This window comes from Hyperoodon ampullatus (genome assembly GCF_949752795.1).
Source record: "Hyperoodon ampullatus genome assembly, chromosome: 7".
NCBI classification, from domain to species: Eukaryota; Metazoa; Chordata; class Mammalia; order Artiodactyla; family Ziphiidae; genus Hyperoodon; species Hyperoodon ampullatus.
Genome location: NC_136920.1, coordinates 97037717 through 97059480, shown reverse-complemented (window position 1 = coordinate 97059480; position 21764 = coordinate 97037717). Strand labels below are relative to the sequence as shown.

The 21764-nt window shown below is 38.8% G+C and overlaps 1 protein-coding gene across 1 annotated transcript in view; it reads right to left on the bottom strand.

Annotated features, from left to right (window-relative positions):
* SIK3 (SIK family kinase 3) overlaps positions 1–21764 on the bottom strand; it is a gene marked incomplete at its 5' end in the record, with an annotated part of 242914 nt that overhangs the window by 100247 nt on the left and 120903 nt on the right. The window contains 2 exons of the mRNA XM_079708717.1: positions 2734–2797; positions 6232–6348. Coding sequence (XP_079564843.1) covers positions 2734–2797; positions 6232–6348 — 181 coding nt within the window. The remainder of the gene's footprint in view (positions 1–2733; positions 2798–6231; positions 6349–21764) is intronic.

The following is a 21764-nucleotide window of genomic DNA, read 5'->3' as shown; positions in this document are numbered from 1 at the left end:
CACGGTATGTGGGAGCTTAGTTCCCCAGCCAGGGATCAAACCTGCATCCCCTGCATTGGAAGGTGGCTTCTTAACCACTGGACCACCAGGGAAGTCCCTGGTTATTCTATTATTTTCAACAATGCCCTGGAGCATAAACTGGTCTATAAACAATCCAATCAAATTCTGGTTCCTTTGAAGGAACAGTTTCTGAGATCAGTGTTTGATTTTTCTTCTGACCTTAGGAAGGCTCTTGTGATGTTTTACTCCCTGGTTCTTACCTGCAAACTAGCTGGCCTATACTTTAGCCTGCTCGAATCTCCTCTGAAATGCCTGTAACCACAACCTCCACAGTTCTTGTGTGTGCCTTCAGGCTTGAACTTCTTCATTCTCCATTGCAAATGAAGTCAGTTCCCTTGGAAAGAAATTAGGAGCTATATGTGTTATGGTCTATTTCTCCTTCTGGGCAAATCTCTGAGCCAGGACTCTGAAGCTAGGTGTGGGGACAATGGAAAAGTTTTCCTTGAGTAACACTCCCTCTCTAGGAGCTGAGCTCAGTGCAGAGAAAGGGGATACAATCTCAATTCTCCCAGCTTGACTCTCTTGGGATGACCCACCAACTTATAACCCAAGGCAAGAGTGATCTGGGTCCCAGTATTCTCAGTATGCCACACCCAAACTCCACAAGTCAGGGCTGGGTGGAAGAAGGAGTCCCCACTGTTCAACTGCTCTCACCCAGGACTTAGCAACAGCAGTAGGTAGCTGGGGCAGGATAAGAAATGCTGATGTCCAGTTCCTCCGGGAAGAAAGCCATTAGTCTAGGTGAAAGGAGGGGACCAGAGGGCAGGCCTGTGTTCTTGGCTACAGTAATCTTGAGTGTCATCTCCACCTTGCTGAGCTGGCTAGGGGGAAGAAGGAAGCAGTACTGGCTTAAAAACCACAGACACTCTTATTTCTTACTAAATTTTCATAGATATTCTTGAATAAATGTTTCTTCAGTTGCTGTTCACCCTTAGAACCATTTCCAGAGACTTTAAATGGCTGGATTTTAGGGGTTTTTAAAATCACTTTCACCAGTTTCACTGGAGAGCAGGGCAGCAGAGCTCCTCAGGCTATCCTGCCAGAAGTTGATCAACGATTTGTCATTTAACATGGAGGTGAAGGAAGCAAAGTGCTGGGGCTGTATATGTGCTATCTCATTTTATCTTCACAACTGTAAGGCATATATTACAGATCTGACTTTTGTAGACCATGAAACTGAGTCCCAAAATTCCAGTAAAAAAGCAAATAGCGGCAACGATCTGATTCAAAACCAGGTATAACTGTCTCCAAAGCTCATGTTCTTGATTCAGCCTGTCCCTTCATCTCCGATACAGATACTTCAAAAAACGAGACCTCATGAGACAGTTATATCCCTGTGCAGGCACAAGGATTTCTTTAGGCGATATATCAATTTCTTCCTCCTCCTCCAGATCTTTTATAATACTACCATGAGAAGTACTACTCTGTTTCCTCATGCCTTGAGCTACATTCCCACAAAGAATCTATCTTTTATCTTTTCTGTACTTTTGAAATCTGTTTTCCTAAAGAGCAAAGTAGGTATGATGTGCACTGTGTTTGGTTCTTTGATTATTATGAACATTAAGATGACAAGGTCTCTTTGCTCCCAAGATTACCATTATGCATAAGCACAGATACAAAGCCAAGCAAAAGTGTTATTAAGAAGTGATACCTCCTTTAAAAAAGACTCGCATTTATTTTGAAGATTCTTAGATACAAAATTGTCAGATTTATGGGGAAAGTTTAACATACCAAAATATTCATAGTCACATCTCACAGTCACTAATTAGAAGATTCCACTTTAAAAGTGATAGCATGCTTTTTAATATATTTTAAATAACTAAGTGCCAATATTTTGAAAATTAAAAAAGTTCTTACCATCCAGATTTAAACTAAAACAAAATCTAAAAAACTAAAGAAACTAAATAAACCTAAAATATATAAGAAGAAACCTTTCTCTATGTTCACATGCCAAAAAAGAAGTAAAATTTAAAAATAAAAAGACATGTCAAACTAGATTTGAAAGTTTAGTCATTGTCTCTATTTGGCTCCATTTATCATTGTTACCAAAAAAAAAAAAAAATGGGGGGGCAGTTTTTACCACCTCAAAAAGTCATATTTCCTGGTAACAAATCCTCCTGCTTAATTCTGATATTGTGCTAACCTAAGCGTTAGAGGAAAAAAAGAATAGCTACTGAAGACAAAACGTCCTAAATTACAAGAATCATTAAGGGAACTGTGAACACATGGTAAGGAATAGAGTTACATGTTATATTTAAATAAATGTTAAAGAATGCATTAGGGTGAGACTGTTTGCTCCGAGTGGCTATTTCACACACAACAGAGGCCCACCACACTTGTAAGCATTCTGTCACACTTGGTCACCCCAATTAGAATCTGGCAATAGGAAAGACCCTCAAAAGTTCAGAGAAATGTTTGTTTGTGAAGATCTTTAATCTCAACCATCAACACCTTACTGAAATAAACAAAACACCTTTGCTAAGGAAACAAAGATGGTGAAGACTTAAGGAGATGAATCAAAAATAGTTAAAATTACTTTGTTGATAGAAAATGACAGCACTGAAGGAAAGCATCAAGTGACAGCTGCTCAAGTGACAAAGGCATCGAACAGCTATTTTAAGTTTGCCATGGTGTGCTCAATAGCTGTTTAAAGAATGCAATAAATGTACTTACCAAATATTTCCCCTCCACTAGCATATTCTGTCACCAGATAAATCATCCGTTCTGTCTCCATAACCTGGTGCAAAGGCAGGAAAGTGACAGTGATACAAATGACAGGCTGATATCACAGGAAGAGAAACTAATGAATCTTCTTTTGTCATTTGAAGTATTAATAACCATTACTGCCTAAAGGAGACTTAAAACATTAGGGGATTGGGAGGGTGACAGACATAAATGTTATTAAGAAGAAAGGGGGAAAACAGGTATTCCTCCAAGTTCTTAAAAGTAGGAAATATTTACTACTTGAGAGCGTCCTTTTGTCATCCCAGGAGGCCTCTGCAATCTTTTAAGCTCCACAAAACTGAGAAGCAAAGAAGCTGCCAAGAACCAAAAAGTTCACATTCGACAGTGATCACTTGAAGCTCAAAAATGTCCCCCGCAAAACCCAACCAAAACAAAACTTAGGGAGAATAACAGGAATCACTTAAGAACTGCACAAATATCACATATGGTTGTGCTTTTTTAAAATGGAAATGACAACTTTCCTGTCCGCCATCCTTTTATTCAAAACTGGGAACAATAATATAAATATTCAACACTTCAATAATATAAACGACTTACTTGTATTTTTATCTTAGTCTCTATTTTGCCACTGTTCATAAAATTAGTTGTAGTGTGTTGTCAGTTCTTTCTTCCTTTTTACCTTTTTCATTAAATATTTATTAAAGTAATATATGAGTATATATGTTCATTATAAACATTTTAAATACCCAGTATATAAACAAAAGACCAAAGGTTTTCCTCTTTCCGACCCCCTCCATTTCATTCCTCAGTGGAAACACTGTTAATAGCTTATTCTATAACATTTTAGAGCAGTGCTGTCCAATAGAAACATTGTGAGTCTCATATATAATTTTAACTTTTCTAATAGCCACATTAAAAAAGTAAAAAGAAAACGGTGAAGTTAATTCTAATAATATATTTTATTATCATTAATATTATTTCAAAAAATTTTAATTGTAAACAGCTCCAATTTTTATATTTACATTAATATTAAATGAAAGTAAAAATCCAGCTCCTCATTCACTCTAGCCACATGTTAATACACAATAACCACATGTGGCTAGCGGTTATCATAGTAGGCAATACAGTTTTACACTTCCCCTATGCTTGAAGGTTAATTATTTTATCAAATCATTCCCTAGTCACTTTATTTTTGACATCTCTATACGTTAATACCATAACAGTATCATACATTATCTTATAATAATAGATCTATTTCTTCTTTTCAATAGTTTCATAGTCCTCCATTGTATGTATGCACATTCTTTTAATTTTTCAATCTAATAACTGTGTCATTTTTTTCACTTTAATTTAAAAACTCTCTATAGACTGGTGATACTAGACCACTGGTACATGTATTGCTCCCAAGTTCTTTATATGTTGACTTATATAACAAAAAGTAAGTACCCTAAATATATGCAGTTGTTTAGGAAAAAAAAGAAAAGAAAAAAAATGCCAAAATGTACCAGGCCTTTTATTGACTGTAAATTTTTAAAATTTTATTGAAGTATAGTTGATTTACAGTGTTGTTTTTAATTTCAGATTTTTTTAAAAATAACTTTTCAGGAGTTCAAAAACTTTCCTATATAGTTATCTATATTTGGCTCACTCTATAAACCCGAAGAGACTAAAGCTTAACAAATGACCTGAAAACTGCCTTGACAGTTCAACAGCCATTCTTCACCTTGGCAGTTCAGAATCTCCCATTAACAATATTAGCTGCCAGAGACCAAAATTAAAGCTTAAAAAAGGGCAATGTTCAAATCCAGGGCTGAAAGTATATAAACCTCATAGGCTAATGAAATCTTGGGTAAGAAAGGTAAATTTGCAGATTTCAGTTATAAGGTTACCTATAAGTTAACCTCTTGAGAAAGATCAGCCTAATAAGCTCTACAACTATTTAAAGATGATTTACTTTAAAAAGTGAGGTCAAGGGCTTCCCTGGTGGCGGCGCAGTGGTTGAGAGTCCGCCTGCCGATGCAGGGGATGTGGGTTTGTGCCCCGGTCCGGGAGGGTCCCACGTGCCGCGGAGCGGCTGGGCCCATGAGCCATGGCCGCTGAGCCTGCGCGTCCAGAGCCTGTGCTCCGCGACGGGAGAGGCCACAGCAGTGAGAGGCCCGCGTACCGCAAGGAAAAAAAAAAAAAGTGAGGTCAAGAAGTTTACTCAATCTGTCAGGATAAGATAGGAAGAAGCAGAGGTTAGACACCTCTGAGTTTGCAGATACAGGTCTTCAGGGAACCCCAGGATCCTTTCATGGGTTTCCTTCTGGGGTACAGTGGAGGTGTGGTTCAACATAATTTAGTGTGATGGATTTCAACAAGCCTGCTCCTGCTGATCTAATTCATTTCATTATGTGAGCAGCTGATGCCAGAGACGAGCCCTAACACTGTAGCCTTAACCGTATACACTAATATCAAGACATGCTTTCTTTCCCATGAAAGTAACAGACTATGAAAGCTTCCCCTTTGGGCCCTGGGCAATGTACTCTTCACACTCTTACACATGATCCCGGATCTGGGCCAGTAACCATTTACTGCAGACTAACAGCAGCAAATGAATTGAGGGGGTGGCCACATCCTGCAGAACCAGGTGATGGCTGATCTGGTAGAAAGCAGTGAACAGGGCTGGCCCTATGTACAGGCAGAGCTCATGGCTGCCAACACGCTGCAATTTGAGAAGCACCTCAAAGCTCCACCTTTCCCAAAATACCTCCTCTACCAGCCTGCTAAGGCAAGGTCCTCCTCTCCTATCTGGCTTAAAATTCCACCCATTAGATTTATTGCTTTTGCAGTAAGGCTAGGGAATCACTTTTGATGACGGCATGAAATATGCATGCTTCTTGGGAAGATAAGAAAACTAGAACAGAAATCTCTTCCATTACACAGAATCAATCTCTTGGTTATCAAAGTAATCAAATGCTATCTTAGAAAACTAAGTCTAGTACCCTGTTAGAATAGAAAGGAGGTAGGCTGTGACTCATACAAGAAGCCATACTTAAAATGTCCTTTGCCATCATAATTCATAACATGATCACAGAAATTAGTATTTAAATAATATTGTAAAAATTAATATTATTTTCACCCCTCAAAATTCTGTTCCTTTTGGGTTTCCCATTCTGTTTAAGATTCTGACCTAAATAAGTAAGTTCTCATCATCTCGTAAATAATCTTTTTGTATAACTCTAAGAATGGCATCCAAGTTTTAAAGAACAAATTATAAAGGCCTACTTAGGTAAGTTACACCTTACCAGTAAATACCCAAGGGAAACAGAAGTACTGAGTTGGGGGATAATAGGGTAGGATAAATAGTAGGATGAATACACGAACATAGAAACAAAAAAAAGTTGCAGATGTTCATCCACCCACCTTCCCTTCAAAAGTAACCACAGACACAAGTGACCATTCTGGGTTCTTTGTTGCCATACGCTACACCACTAGTGATCCTACCTGGTAAAGCCTGATAATATGGGGGTGGCAAAGCATCTTCATAATTTGAACTTCTCGGAAAATCTTCTTCAAGTTTTCTTCATCCAGCTGGGTCTTATCTATGATCTTGATAGCAACCTGACAACAGAGAAAGAAAATTTACTCTGATGCATTATTTATTTTTTTAATAAATTTATTTATTTTATTTATTTATTTTTGGCTGCATTGAATCTTCCTTGCTGCACACAGGCTTTATCTAGTTGTGGCGAGTGGGGCTTACTCTTCGCTGCGGTGGCTTCTCTTGTTGCAGAGCATGGACTCTAGGCACGCGGGCTCAGTAGTTGTGGCGCACAGGCTTAGCTGCTCTGCGGCATGTGGGATCTTCCCGGGCCAGGGCTCGAACCCATGTCCCCTGCATTGGCAGGCGGATTCTTAACCACTGAGCCACCAGGGAAGCCCTCTGATGCATTATTAAAAGGAGTTTACTAAGGAAAATTAAATCCAACTTAAAACGTATTCCACAAAATACAAAATGCCAGTATTTTGTTTACAGAATGCCAATGAAGAGAATAAATTTACTCTTTTTAAAAAGCCAGAGGGCTTCCCTGGTGGCACAGTGGTTGAGAGTCCGCCTGCGATGCAGGGGACACGGGTTCGTGCCCCGGTCCGGGAAGATCCCACGTGCCGCGGAGCGGCTGGGCCCGTGAGCCATGGCTGCTGAGCCTGTGCGTCTGGAGCCTGTGCTCTGCAACGGGAGAGGCCACAACGGTGAGAAGCCCGCGTACCGCAAAAAAAAAAAAAAAAAAAAAGACAGAAAATGGACTTCCCTGGTGGCGCAGTGGTTAAGAATCTGCCTGCCAATGCAGGGGACACAGGTTCGAGCCCTGGTCCGGGAAGATCCCACATGCCACATAGCAACTAAGCCCGTGCGCCACAACTACTGAGCCTGTGCTCTAGAGCCCGCAAGCCACAACTACTGAGCCCACATGCCACAACTACTGAAGCCTGCACGCCTAGAGCCCGTGCTCTGAAACGAGAAGTCACCGCAATGAGAAGCCAACGCACCACAACGAAGAGTAGCCCCCGCTCGCCGCAACTAGAGAAAGCCTGCACACAGCAACAAAGACCCAATGAAGAAAGAAAGAAAGGAAGGAAGGGAGGGAGGGAGGGAGTGAGGGAGGAAGACAGGAAATGGATTCCTAGCAAGTTGGTCGCAAAGGAACAGACTCCTAAAGCTAATGGGTCTTCTGCCATTTCTTAAATTGCTGCTACAGTAAAACCCCAGGACAAAATACTTCATTACTCTGCAGATGCGGTTACATTTTAGGCAAATCATGATGGGTGCAGAGAATTGTATGTAGGGCCTCTTATTAAGACAAGAAGCTCATATCATAAGTAAGTGATGGCTTAGTAAGGGCTGACCAGAAATTCCACAGGTGCATCCCACACCTCACCAGGTGCTTCTGTAACTCAATAACAGTAGTAGTAGTAGTGGTAATGGTGGTGGTGGCATCAGCAGCAGTTACTATATACTGAACACTAACTGTATGCCAGGCATAATCCTTAGTGCTTTGCAAGTACTAACTCATTTAAACCTTACAACACTCCATATTATTATCAACCTTATTTTACAAATATGGAAACTGAGACACAAAGAGATTAATTACCCAAGATTAAGTAATGTATAGCTAGTATGTGGTAGAGCCAAGATTGAAGCCCAGGTATCTCAGCTTTGGAATCAAATTCTTAATGATAACCCTACAAAAATCTGGAGATCTTTCTGTGCTGTATATACACTGCTTCAGCATAAAACAGTTTTCTACTTTGCTCATAATTCTTAAGATACTCAGCAGCACACATATTTAAAAACAGAATGAACGATGAAAGACTTTTTAAAATTACTAAATCTTAACTTCTTCATGATTCTCAGTGAAATTCTCAAAATATTGGGTTGCCCCCGAATATCTCTATATCTCAGTTTCAATTACTCAATCAGTATGTAATCAATGAATACTAGTTGGATGAAGGACCAGGACTAGGCAAATTCTAGCCCCTTTCAATTCTTAAAATTCTATGATTCTATACACTGGGGGAAGAAAATAAAATTTATACTATTGAGAAAAAAAGGAAAAAGAAAAAACAGGGAAGCAAAAATGTCAATACTAAAAAGTTTAGCCCAAGGATATAAAGACAGTATGGAACTATACGTGGTAGATGGTTCGAATGTATGAATGACCAGCATAACAATAACTTTGTTTGGAACTGTTTCAGATGTAGAATGAGGACTCATGGGAGAAAGGCACAGGTAGACAAATTTCCGCTCAGTTCAGAGTTAAGCCCTGCCTAATGACGGAATGTGATAAAATGAGGTGGGTGTAGCTTGAGCTTCAGAGATTAACCAGACACAGCCTTCACTTCAATGAGCTCACAATCTAGTAGAGGAAAACATATGTGAAACAGCCAACTATACAACATTGGAAATACAATCAATAAAGCTATGTACACAGTATAAGTAGAAAAGAGGATGAAGTATGACCTTCACTTGGGGGGAGAATAAGTAGACATAGGGAAAGACTTCACAAAGAAGAGAGAACTTGAGAAGAGACAGAATTGAGATGGGCAGAAAAGAAGGAAGAGAATTTTATAAGAAACAACAGCAGAATCATTAACAAGTCCTATCAACTGCTTGACCTCCTAGTAAGTCTTGAACCATATGACCCGTGACCACTAGCATTTCTACTCCTCATCACTGTGTCAGATCACACACAGTGTGCTGTCTAATATAGTAGGCACCAGCCACACGTGATTACTGAGCACTTGAAATGTGCACTTAAATTTACACCAGATTTCAAAGACTTAATATTAAAAAGGGAATATAAACTATCTCACTGATAATTTGTACATTGATTACATGTAGAAATAACATTCTGGATATACTAGGTAAATAAAATATATTATTAAAACTAATTTCAACGAAAAGGCAACCCTATGGAATGGGAAAAATATTTACAAATCACTTATCTGATAAGGGGTTACTATCCAAAATATAGAAGGAATTCATACAACTCAGTTAAAAAAAAAAAACAATTCAAAAATGGGCAAAGGACCTAAACAGACATTTTTCCAAGGACATACAAATGGCCAACAGGTACATGAAATGGTACTCAACATCACTAGTCACCAGGGAAATGCAAATCAAAACCACAATGAGATACCACCTCCTGCCTGATAGGATGTCTACTATCAAAAACACAAAAGAGGGCTTCCCTGGTGGCGCAGTGGTTGAGAGTCTGCCTGCCGATGCAGGGGACATGGGTTTGTACCCCGGTCCGGGAAGATCCCACATGAGGTGGAGCGGCTAGGCCTGTGGGCCATGGCCGCTGAGCCTGCACGTCCGGAGCCTGTGCTCCGCAACAGGAGAGGCCACAACAGTGAGAGGCCCGCATACCGCAAAAACAAAAACACAAAAGATAAATGCTGGCAAGGAAATGGAGAAAGGGGAACCCTTTTACACTGGTGGTGGGAATGTAAACTGGTACAGCCACTATGAAAACAGTATGGAGTTTCCTCAAGAAATTAAAAAATAAAACTACCATATGATCCAGCAATCTCACTTCTGGGTGAGAAACGAAAGGAAACGAAATCATTATCTCAAAAAGATTATCTATACTCTGATGTTCATTCAATAGCCAAGGTATGGAAATGACCTAAGTGTCCATCACAGATGAATGGATAAAAAAATGTAGTATACATATACTACTGAATATTATTCAGTCTTAAAAAAGAAGGAAATCCTGTCATTTGCAACCAGTGGATGAACTTGGAGGACATTATGCTAAGTGAGATAAGTCAAAGACAAATATCACATTACCGCATAGTATCACCTACATGTAAAATCTAAAAAAGAAAGAACAAACGAAAGAACGAACGAACGAATGAATGAATGAACAAAAGAAAGAAAGAGCCAAACTCATAGAAACAGAAAGTAGAAAAGTGGTTGCCAGGGGCTGAGAAGTGGGGAAAATAGGGAGAGATTGGTAAATGGGTACAAACTTTCAGTTATAAAATGAATAAGGTCTGAGGATCAAATGTAAAAAATGGTGACTACAGTTGATAACACTGTGCTGTATCACTGAAATTTGTTGAGAGTAGAACTTAAATATTCTCACCATATAGAAAAAAAAGATAAATATGTCAGGTGATGGATATATTAATTAACTCAAGGGGTAAATCCTTTCACAGTGCATACATATCAAAACATCACATTGAACACTTTAAGTATCTTACAATTCTATTTGTTAATTACACTTCAATAAAGCAGGGTGGGGGGGAACCTAACTAATTTCACCTGTTTTTACTTTTTGAAATATGACTACTCAAAAAGTAAAAATTGGGCTTCCCTGGTGGCGCAGTGGTTGAGAGTCCGCCTGCCGATGCAGGGGACACGGGTTCGTGCCCCCGTCCGGGAAAATCCCACATGCCGGAAGATCCCACATGCCACGGAGCGGCTAGGCCCGTGAGCCATGGCCACTGAGCCTGCATGTCCGGAGCCTGTGCTCCGCAACGGGAGAGGCCACAACAGTGAGAGGCCCGCGTACCACAAAAAAAAAAAAAAAAAAGTAAAAATTATACACGTGGCCCTCATTTTATTGGACAGCACTGGTCTAGATGATACCAATAAGCTACCAATTAAAGCAGGTATTCCACGAAAATGACTTCTGAAATACTTGACCCAATACTGAGAATTGCCAGCCACCCATCTCAAAGAAACTTGGCAGGCTACAAGGCACTCAATGCTCAACACTGCCTCGGGGAGAATCTTAAATAAGGTCTCAAAAGTTGCATTCCAAGAACTCAATTTAATTCCATTAAAAACTGTTTACTGAGCAACTGACTGGCTTAAGGCAGTGCCCTTGAGCAGCTCACTAGCAGCTACTCTCAACAGGGATTCTGTGAGAGAATTAAGTTTTTGTTGTTGTTGTGTTTTTTTTTTTTTGCGGTATGCGGGCCTCTCACTGTTGTGGCCTCTCCCGTTGCGGAGCACAGGCTCCGGACACGCAGGCTCAGTGGCCATGGCTCACGGGCCCAGCCGCTCCGTGGTATGTGGGATCTTCCCAGACCAGGGCACGAACCCGTGTCCCCTGCATCGGCAGGCGGACTCTCAACCACTGCGCCACCAGGGAAGCCCGAGAATTAAGTTTTACAGTCAGTTTTACAGCAGTTCTCAAACTTTTTGGTCTTGGGATTTCTTCTCTTAAAAATTACTGAGAACTTTCAAAGAAGTTTTGTTTATATGGGTAATATCTATCAATATTTACTTAGAAATTAGATTAAAATTACAATCAGAAACTAAAACAGAAAATTTTAAAGCAGAAGAATACACATGCACACATTTCATCAGCCATCAGAGTAATCATATCATCAAACATCAGGTGGTCTTTTGAAATCTCCACTGTATAATTATGAGAGAATGAGAGTGAAAAATGAAAATAATGTTTGAATATTTATAAAAACAGTTTTGACCTAGGGACTCACTGAAAGAGTTTTGGAGACTCTGGGGTCCCTGGATCAAACATTGAGAACAACAAGGCATCACTGTATGTAATGAATTAACTTCTTGCCTAGGTATCTAGAATGGTACTGAAACAGGAGGGAAGGAGGCAGAACACAACCTTTAAAAGAATGACATAGCCATAGGACATCACAAAAACTGGTTAGAACCAACTAAGTCCAAGATGGCGGAAGATGTGACTTCCACTGGACCTTGAGCCTCATTATATGCTCATTGTAATACATTAGCATATGCTAAATGACACACCCACCAAAGCCATGACAGCTCTGAGGCTAACCATAAAAGGTCAAAAAGTGATTGGTGGCCCAATTCCTGGAAATCCCCACCTCTTCTTCAAAATAATTGGAATAATTCTCCCACTCATTAGGCTATTAAATTACCCAGCCCATAAAAACTAATCATGTCATATTTCGGGGCCTCTCACCTTCTGAGATGGCCCACATTCTGTCTGTGGAGTGTTTCGCTCTAAATAAATCCACTTCTTACCAATCACTTTGTCTCTCACTGAACTCTTTCTGTGATGAGACATCAAGAACCTGAGCTTCATTAAGTCCTGAGACCAGGTGTGTGATCTCAATTAAAAGACCGTGGGTTCAAGTCCCAATCTGAGTTGCACGGTTTCAGTACCACCTTTGGGAAAACAGAGAAAATCTTCACTCAAATTTTTTTTCCTGCAGGACTTAATTCCTTCTATAAGAATTAATTCATTCTCAGTTGAGATGGCTTCTAGAAAAGGAATTTAAATGTCTTTGCAATCAGCCTTGATGAAAAGCTTTTTCCTTTTAAACTTACTAGAAAATAGAATTGTCATCAGGAAACAGGTTTAAAGCAACCCTAAACCACCACAAACTACACAAGCTAGACTATAAGGCTAAACCTGCCAAGCACTAAATGGCCATGATAAAAGATGTACCATGTGTACCACGGTCAGGATGTAGACTGGTCATACTCTTGGGAAGATCCTGACCTTTGCGCTGGAACCAATCAAGGAGTTGGTATTTTAGTTTGCAACAAATATTCAGATCAAGTTCTAAGGGGCAAAGACATACATTTGGAGAGAACCCATTACTCCATCCATTTTACATACCATCATAACTGTTTTTGGGAAAATATGCAGCTGTCAAGCCTAAGGAATGACGGAGATGTTAGGATTCTAGCCAACTTCAGACAGGAGGATTCAACATGACCACCAACGATAATGGCCAATCAGCTCTCAATGAACCCCAAAGGAAATACAAACCCTGAACAATGTGGGTTTGAACTGCTAGGGCCCACTTATACACGGATTTTTCTTGATAGTAAACGCTATGGTACTACACAGTCCATGGCTGGTTGACTCCACAGATGTGGAGGAATCAGGGATGTGGAGGGCCAACTGTAAGTTTTATGTGGATTAATCCTCGTGTTGTTCAAGAGTCAACTATAGTTTTAAATAAAAGAAAAAGAAAAAAAAGATTCAACTATTGTTTAAAATATCTAGCAGGTCTTTAGGTGATTTTTATTTTCCTATACTTCTCTGTTTGGGCTGCACTGAACAGGGAAAATAAAATAGTTCATGCATGCACAATGCCTGGGGCATAGAGAATTGAGAGCTTACCTGCAGTGACAAAATATACCATGAAACATGCATTATTCTTGGAAGTATTTCTAAGGTGGAACACAGTATATCGCACCTAATTAATAAATGAAAATTTTCTGGTGGCGACTTGGAATTCAAGGCATAGAAGGGACATTTTTAAGGCAAAAAAGAAAATAACTTCTCAGTTCCAGTAATTCCCATCTGGTTAACATTTACCGTCTCAGAAAACAGAAGTCCTAGGAGTGTCTCTAACACAATGGGCAACTCCCTCAGTCTAACTGACATTATTGTTGTTGTTATCTTAACATTTACATGGTGCCAACAATACTTTGTATGCTTTACAGAACATTAAATCAACTCCTGGCCTGTAGGTTTACCACTTAAATGAACTGAACAAAAAGATATTTAAAAAGGGATGGGGGGGGAGATAGGAGAAGAGGATGGAGTTGATAAAAAACACGAAGGTAAGGTTAGAATTACTTACAAAATATCAGTCCCCATTCCATTTTCAGGTATTTATTTTGGACTGACCAAATCTCAGAAGTCTAAGAGGGGGATTTAGATGGAGACTGACGGCTTAATTCTAAGGGAGCTATTTAAAAGGATGTCCTGAAGCCTTTTTTAAAGGAAGAATTTAAAGGAAGGACAGGAGAGGCCCAAAGAAGATTGGAGGGCAAACAGGAGCTTTGAGAAGAGAGGAGGGATTGGGCAGAAAAGCATAGAGAAATGGGGAGGAAAAGGGTAAGAGCTAAATGGTCTAACAAGGAAGTCCTGATAGTTTAAAGTGGCTACCAAAGCAAATGGTATAATGAAACAATACTAATTGTTACAGAAATGTTTTGAAATAAAAGAGAACAGCAGTTAGTCCAAGGAGAAATTTAAAGTTATGGTAGGAAATTAAGCTATGAAAGATGAAATTTTCGTGCCAGAGAAGAAAGACTGGACATGTGAGTAAAGAACTTGGCAATGGCCTGGACTGTGAGGTCAGAAGGAAGCAGAAAGCTGAATGGATTTCAAGATGAATTTTCTTAATGAAGTACATGCTACTCCTTCCTGGAGTGCCAGCTCGTAGGTAAAAATAACACAGACTCACAGAAAGATTGTGCTCTTCCCAAGAACGGCATTTGTCAAGGAGTCTGTGTACCGTTAGGCACATTTAGATGTGGCACCTAGAACACTCAAAGCTTTTTAAATCACCAGCTGGAAAGAGAGCTAAACTCAACTGGCATGGCATAACTTTCTTAAACTTCCCCAATGGAGATTTATTACACTGAGTATCTTGCTAACCTTACAATGAATGGTAGTGTTGTTCCCAGTGAACAAAGTCAGCAACAGTTCATATTTTAAATTGTTTTAAATTATATTAATATGCCCCCAAAGCCTAATAACATAGCCTGCAGTAGCAGGAGGTTGATTGAACCAAGGGAACACACTAACAGTTGAAAAACCATTCTAAATTCCTCATCTCTTTGCATCTCCCAATTATTTCGTAATGAAGACTAAGGGAAAATAGGGAGCAATCTCCATTATCAGATAAGCATCTTACCCTCCCTACTTCTGAAACTCTTACCTGTCAAGCATCTTTAGATGTCAGTACTGTGAGCTAATTGTCAAGATGTACATCTTTGTCAAGCCAGGCATTTCTAGTCTGAATGGTTATAACACTGGGCTGTCTGTCTTCCCTGCAGCAGCCCAGAGTTAGGGCCAGCTTCCCTGTACCCATCAGGAACACTCCACCAAGTACCTTCTGAGGGGCTTTCCTAATCCCAGCTGCAAACCATAAGTGCTGGCAGGAAATGCCCCCTTGGGATTCCACCAAAATGGGAATATTTTTGTGTGGTGGCTTTTTGCATTTATTCCGACTTCAATGAGTTCCTTTTATTAAGTAGTCATCATATTTTCAAACCAAACAGATTTTATTTCCATAATGAATGTCTGTGTCTCATGTGCTGAACAGTGAAGTTTAAGTGACTTAAATCACTCGCCTGGATAGTCTAACTGGAACATTAATTAATCCTCAAATTTCTGATATTTATTTTAAAGGCAGGAGGAGGAATGTTGATAAACAACACTGCCATAGAAAAAAATTTGAAAAACTGTTTCAGCAAAATATAGCTCATTATTATATGGATTATTGCTATTAGATTGGCCAAAAAGTTTGTTTGGTTAGTGAATACATTGTTCAATACAGTTCTTGGTGAAAATGACTTTTATTTTTACTTAAAACTGAATGAACATTTTGGCCAACCCAATACATATCACATGTATGTTAACATTATTGTACCCACATTAAATGTAAAAACACAACTACATGAAGTATGTACTTCATATCACAGTTAACATTTAATAAGATTGTTCGTCCTTTCCCGTAAAAGGATTACATGCATCCTAAATTCCGACTTTCTATAATAGTCCTAAATTGACATTACAGTACACATCTAGAATTCTAAAAAGCTACTAGAAGTACCAGCAAGGATTTTACTTTTAAATAAGCTACCATAATTATGTATTAATTCACTAAAATATTAAGTATAGTTAATAACAGTGAGGGTTTTTTAAAAAATCATTAAAAGCATCCACAATTTAAGCAAAAACTAACCTATTTATTACACTGTCTACTGGGCCCTCTTTGATCTTATGACAATATTGTTTTTAAGCAAATGGATATGACTCCTAATTCACTGCCAAAGAGACCCAAAAGAATCTCCAGACATCAGAAATAGTTTCATTTAAGACAGACATATTTGCATAAATATCTTTTTAGAAAAGTAACAGACCATGAGAAACATCATCCAAAAAATCACAAGGAATGAGATTTATGAGATGAGAAATGAAGGGAGAATAGAGAGTGGGGGAAAAGAAAATAAAATGTTAATTGATAATAACTTCACTCTAAAAGTAATTATCCCTCCCTATTTTTTTTTAACTAATTTATTTTATTTTTATTTATTTTATTTTTGGCTGCGTTGGGTCTTCGCTGCGTGGGCTTTCTCTAGTTGCAGTGAGCGGGGGCTACTCTTTGTTGTGTTGCACGGGCTTCTCACTGCAGTGGCTTCTCTTGTTGTGGAGCACAGGCTCTATGCACACAGGCTTCAGTAGCTGTGGCACATGGGCTCAGTAACTGTGGCTCATGGGCTCTAGAGCACAGGCTCAGTAGTTGTGGCACATGGGCTTAGTTGCTCCACGGCATGTGGGATCTTCCTGAGCCAGGGATCGAACCCGTGTCTCCTGCATTGGCAGGCAGATTCTTAACTACTATGCCACCAGGGAAGCCCTATCCCTCCCTATTTAAAGGTCCTTTTGAATTTTCCTGAGATCTCTGGGTCACAGATTTCTTTAGAGATCATACTGGCATTCTTTGAAACAAAGTCAAAGAAAATTCCAATAAATCAAATGTACTTTTCTGAGTAGAAGATGGCACAGAATAAAGAGTTCTGGTAGGAAAGACATAAAAACTAACACATACAGTAGCAGAATCTTTTTCCCTCTGAACAAAATCTCATAGAAGCTCTAATACGTAAGATGAGTAGTGGGAGAAGCACCTACTCTGGTTAACTCTGGGTAAGAGGTTCAGAGACAGACAAAACTTTTCAGAACCCTAGGGCTCTGGAGAACAATTCAGAAATCACTGGGACAGCAAAAAGAGAACTGGAGTAAGAGTTGAGATCTAGAAACATTTGTGACCTTGGGCATATCACCTTACCTCTATAGTCCTCAAGGTCCTTATCTACTAAATGAAAGGTGTGACTGTAAGTGACTTGCAAGCAGAGTTATCAAGACAAGGTCTCACCATGCCAATTCCTAAGTAGAACTCTGAGAGACTTCGGTGTTGCTTCTTTTACATTTTTATTTTATTTTTTTAAGTTCCAAGGTTCATTCACATAAAATGAACCAGAATCACTAAACAGTTCTCAATCTTGAACAACTAAAATATTTAAGCCATCTAGTTTTATAGTGCTATATAATATAGGATGATATGATAAGCAGAGAGATGTATTTACCACATTTGAGATAACCTCAGCAAGTAAGCTATTAAGTATTACCTTTCTTACTTAAACAGCAATTAAATACATTGAAGCATAACACCACTGTCTACCTCGAAAGCCTTGGCATTTTTGCTGCTAATATTTTCTCTATTGGTAAAATCAATATCTCCTACCACTAAGACTAAGAACACTGATAATCAATAATATTATTAATTTCCATTCCACTTACAGAACAAACAGTGGTAGTCTAAATTAAATGGAATGTGATGCAGGCCACAATTAAATCAAACTAATTAAGCCATAAATTATAACCAAATTAGGAAGATGTCAATATAGAAACCAAAAATCCAAGTCTAAGAATCTTATCCAAATTTGATAGTTTCCATCTATAAAAAGAATCCTACAAATGAGAAAATTGAAGTGTCAAGTTTGTTTTATATTTTTTCTTTGTGTTTTAGACAAGTTAATCCCGACATATTAACCATAATAAAAATAGCTTTAAATTTATTAAGCACTTAATACGTGCCAAGGCAGTTACTTTTTACTTTTTATTATAAAAAAATTCAAATATATATAAAAGTAGACAGTAATACAATTAAATCATCAATCAGCTTCAACAATTATTAACTCATGGTCAATCTTGTTTCATCTATACCTCTACCAATTTCCTCCAAAATCCCAACTGCCATATCATTTCATTTGTAAATATTTCAGTATGTACCTCTAAAAGGATTCACTCTCTTAAAACATAACTATGGAACAGTTATCACACTTGAAAAAAATAACAATAATTATAGGCATTAACTCAGTCTTCACAACAACCCTGTGAAGTAGGTACTACTATCATTCCCATTTAAAACTGATGCACAAACCAACCAAGTAATTTGCCCAGGCTATACGGTACTAAATAGCAGAGGCAGAATTTGAACCCAAGTAGCTGAGCTCTAGAACCTGAACCCTTAACTACACGCTATGTTTTGCTGCCTCTCAAAACTAGATTTTATGATAAGGAGTTCTTAAATATAAACATAGTAAACTGACTAACAAAGGAATGAATAACAGAATCAGAAGTCAGCAAAATTTTGAAACCGGGAAAATACATCACAGTACTTCACCTCTCCTCCAACTTCTTTCTTCATCTTCTGCTGGTATGCTCACGAACACCTCTACCTTCCTTCATTTAACATAATGCCAATTATTACAAGGTTTGTTCTTTTCACTACAACCAGCTCCACCAGGTTAAGCTGATATTTGGGATGTACTCTGTGACTAGCTTTCATCAAAACAGACTCACTGGGGCTTCCCTGGTGGTGCAGTGGTTGAGAGTCCGCCTGCCGATGCAGGGGACGCGGGTTCGTGCCCCGGTCTGGGAAGATCCCACATGCCGCGGAGCGGCTAGGCCCGTGAGCCATGGCCGCTGAGCCTGCACATCTGGAGCCTGCACGTCCAGAGCCTGTGCTCCACAACGGGAGAGGCCACAACAGTGAGAGGCCCGCATACCGCAAAAAAAAAAAAAAAAAAAAAAAGACTCACTGGGTGCAGACCTACTCAAAATTAAATATTCTCTACAGAAGTCATAAGATGTAGCAGACAGACCCTAAGGTGACCAACCTCCAGTGATTGCACACACCATACATTCATTCATGATTTTGTGTAATCTCTTCTCTCCCCTCCATCAAGCTGGAAGTCCTGATGAAGCAAGTGGCCATGTTTGAGAAGCTCCTAAGAAAAGGAACTGTGGATGGTCTCAAAGAACTGTAGGCCACCTCTCTAGAGCCTGCGGGCAGCCTCCAGCCAACAGCCAGCAAAAAGTCAGTCATAAAGCCACAAAAAAATTAACTCTACCAGTAGCCTGAATGGTCTTTGGAGTGGGTTCTTCCCCACTGGGGCCTCCAGATAAGAATGCAACCCACCTAATACCTGATTACAGCTTTATAAGACCCTGAGCAGAGGGTCTCCTGACCCACAGAAACCATGAAATAAAAATGAGTGCTGCTCCTACCTGGACTGGGGAGTCGGCAGTGACTCCCATGAGGAAGCGATACTTAACTGAGCTCTGATAGATGAACAGGCGTTAACTGGGGGGAGGAATGTTCAAAGGTCCCAAAATAGAGGTAGCATGGCAAACAAAGACTGAAAGAAAACGAATGTGCTTAGAACAGAGTAGAGAAGGAAGACCAGACTCAGGAGGGCCTCATAGGCCCTAGGAAAGAAAGTGATTTGGAGGACTTTATCCTGAAAGCTATGATTAAAAAGTTTTAAGCAGTGGGTACCATAACACCTGAATGTCCCAGAGACATCTTTAATTCAACTGTACAAAATCCAATTTCATTATCCCTATTTCTCATTTCCCAATTTCTATAAATGGCACTATCCTTCTTCTAGTTAGGAAATGACAAAGAGGCTACATTATTTTACATTCCTATCAGTAATGCAGGAGAAGGTTCTAATTTCTCACCAATACTTGTTATTGTCCATCTTTTTTTAATTATAGCCATCCTGATGGGTATGAAGTGATATTTCATTGTGGTTTTAATTCTCATTTTCCTAATGACTAATAATGTTGAGCATCCTTTTATGTGTTTATTGGCCAGCTGTATACCCTCTCTGTTCATTTTTTAATTAGGTTGTCTTTTTATTATTGTGTTGTAAGAGTTCTTTATATATTCTCAATACAAATCCCTTATCAGATATAAGATTTGCAAATACTTTCTCTTCATTCTGTGATTTGTCTTTCACTTTTTTGATGGTATTGTGTACAGCACAAAAGTTTCTAATTTTGATGTGGTTCAATTTAATCTGTTTTTTCTTTTGTCCCTTGTGCTTTTGGTGTCACACCTAAGAAACCACTGCCTAACTCCAGATCACAAAGATTTACTCCCATGTTTTCTTCTAAGGGTTTTACAGTTTTAGCTCTTACATTTATATCTATGATCCATTTTCAGCTAATTTTTGTGTATGGTGTAAAGCAGGTGTCCAACTTCACTCTTTTGCATGTGGATATCCAGTTGTCCCACCATCATTTGTTGAAAAAACTATTCTTTCTCCATTTAATTGTCTTGGCACTCTGTCAAAAGTCAAATGACCACATTTGGCTTTTACTTCTGGACTCCTGAACCTATTCCACTGATCTGTCCTTACATATACTGCCTTGTCTCCTAGTTCTTGATATTCTAGATGTTGATATTCACCTCACTCTCTTAAGGTTGATGTTAATTACACAAAACAATGGGTTTTGTAAAGTCTCAAGCACCCAACACAGGACCTAGGACCCAGAACCCAGAGCAACTGTTTATAATTATTTAGCAACTATTAATGAACCAAACCAAAAAGATTTCTGCTTGTGATTTAGGGGGAACTTTTAAAATTATTTTTTTAAAGGTCAATTGATAAAGCAAATATTAAAAATTGAGATGAAAATAACCTACCAACTTAGCAAAATAACAACAGAGAAATAGAACTAAGAAAGAACTGGAGTAACAGTTACTAGGCAACCACAACAATTACTAAAGGGGATGACTACTCCAAATTTTTATTCCAATTAATTCATTCATTAACGTAAGTGTGTATGTTAGATCCTAACTACTTCTTTTAAAAAAGAAAGAAAGGACTGAGGTGCTTACAAAATCAAATACATAAAATAAGACAATTTTTTCAAAAATCAATAAATTCTTTCCTCCTATTTTCTCAAAGCTATAGTGCCCTTGAGAAAGGGCCAAACACTTCTAGATCAGCAGATATGCAAAGGATTCATTAGCATTAAGTCCATTAGTCTACAGGCAACACACACGGGAAAACTTCTAATATATGAAACAGGGACAAACTGTGTTAGACTCTTCAAAGAAAGATCGATATAGGAAGTTCTGGCCCTCACCTCCCCAAATCTCTGCTTTTTAACCAAAAAAGGATAAAGAAAAGTGAGGGTTTCTTTGTCCTCTGGTTCCTCCAAAGTAGGTCAGGTCTGTGTGTAATTATTGGCTTTAGCATTCCTTCAGAAAAGGAAGAGATGTCAATGCATGGAGATTTTTTAAAACAGCACTCAGGCTAGGGGTAGAGGCAAAAGAGTGCCTCTGCTGCTTACCAAAAACATAAACTAAGAACAGTCTTTTGTTTTTAAAAATAGTAAAGTCAACTTTAAGACAGGTAGGATAAGAGGTCTAATTTCTCATTCTAAGGCTACAACCCCTGAACTTGAACTTGTGGATAAATCCTCCTTGTTTCATCTTTTTCCTAGTCATGCTCCCTACTTAGCAAGGTTGACATGAAGAAACCGTGAAAAATAAATTCAAAATATATTTACTGGAGGATTTTATATGTAAGAACACCTACCAAAAGATTAATTAAGAACTAGTATTTTGCATTACCAAATCTTTCCTTAGAAAAAGAATCACTCTGGGGTTCTTTTCAACAATATGCT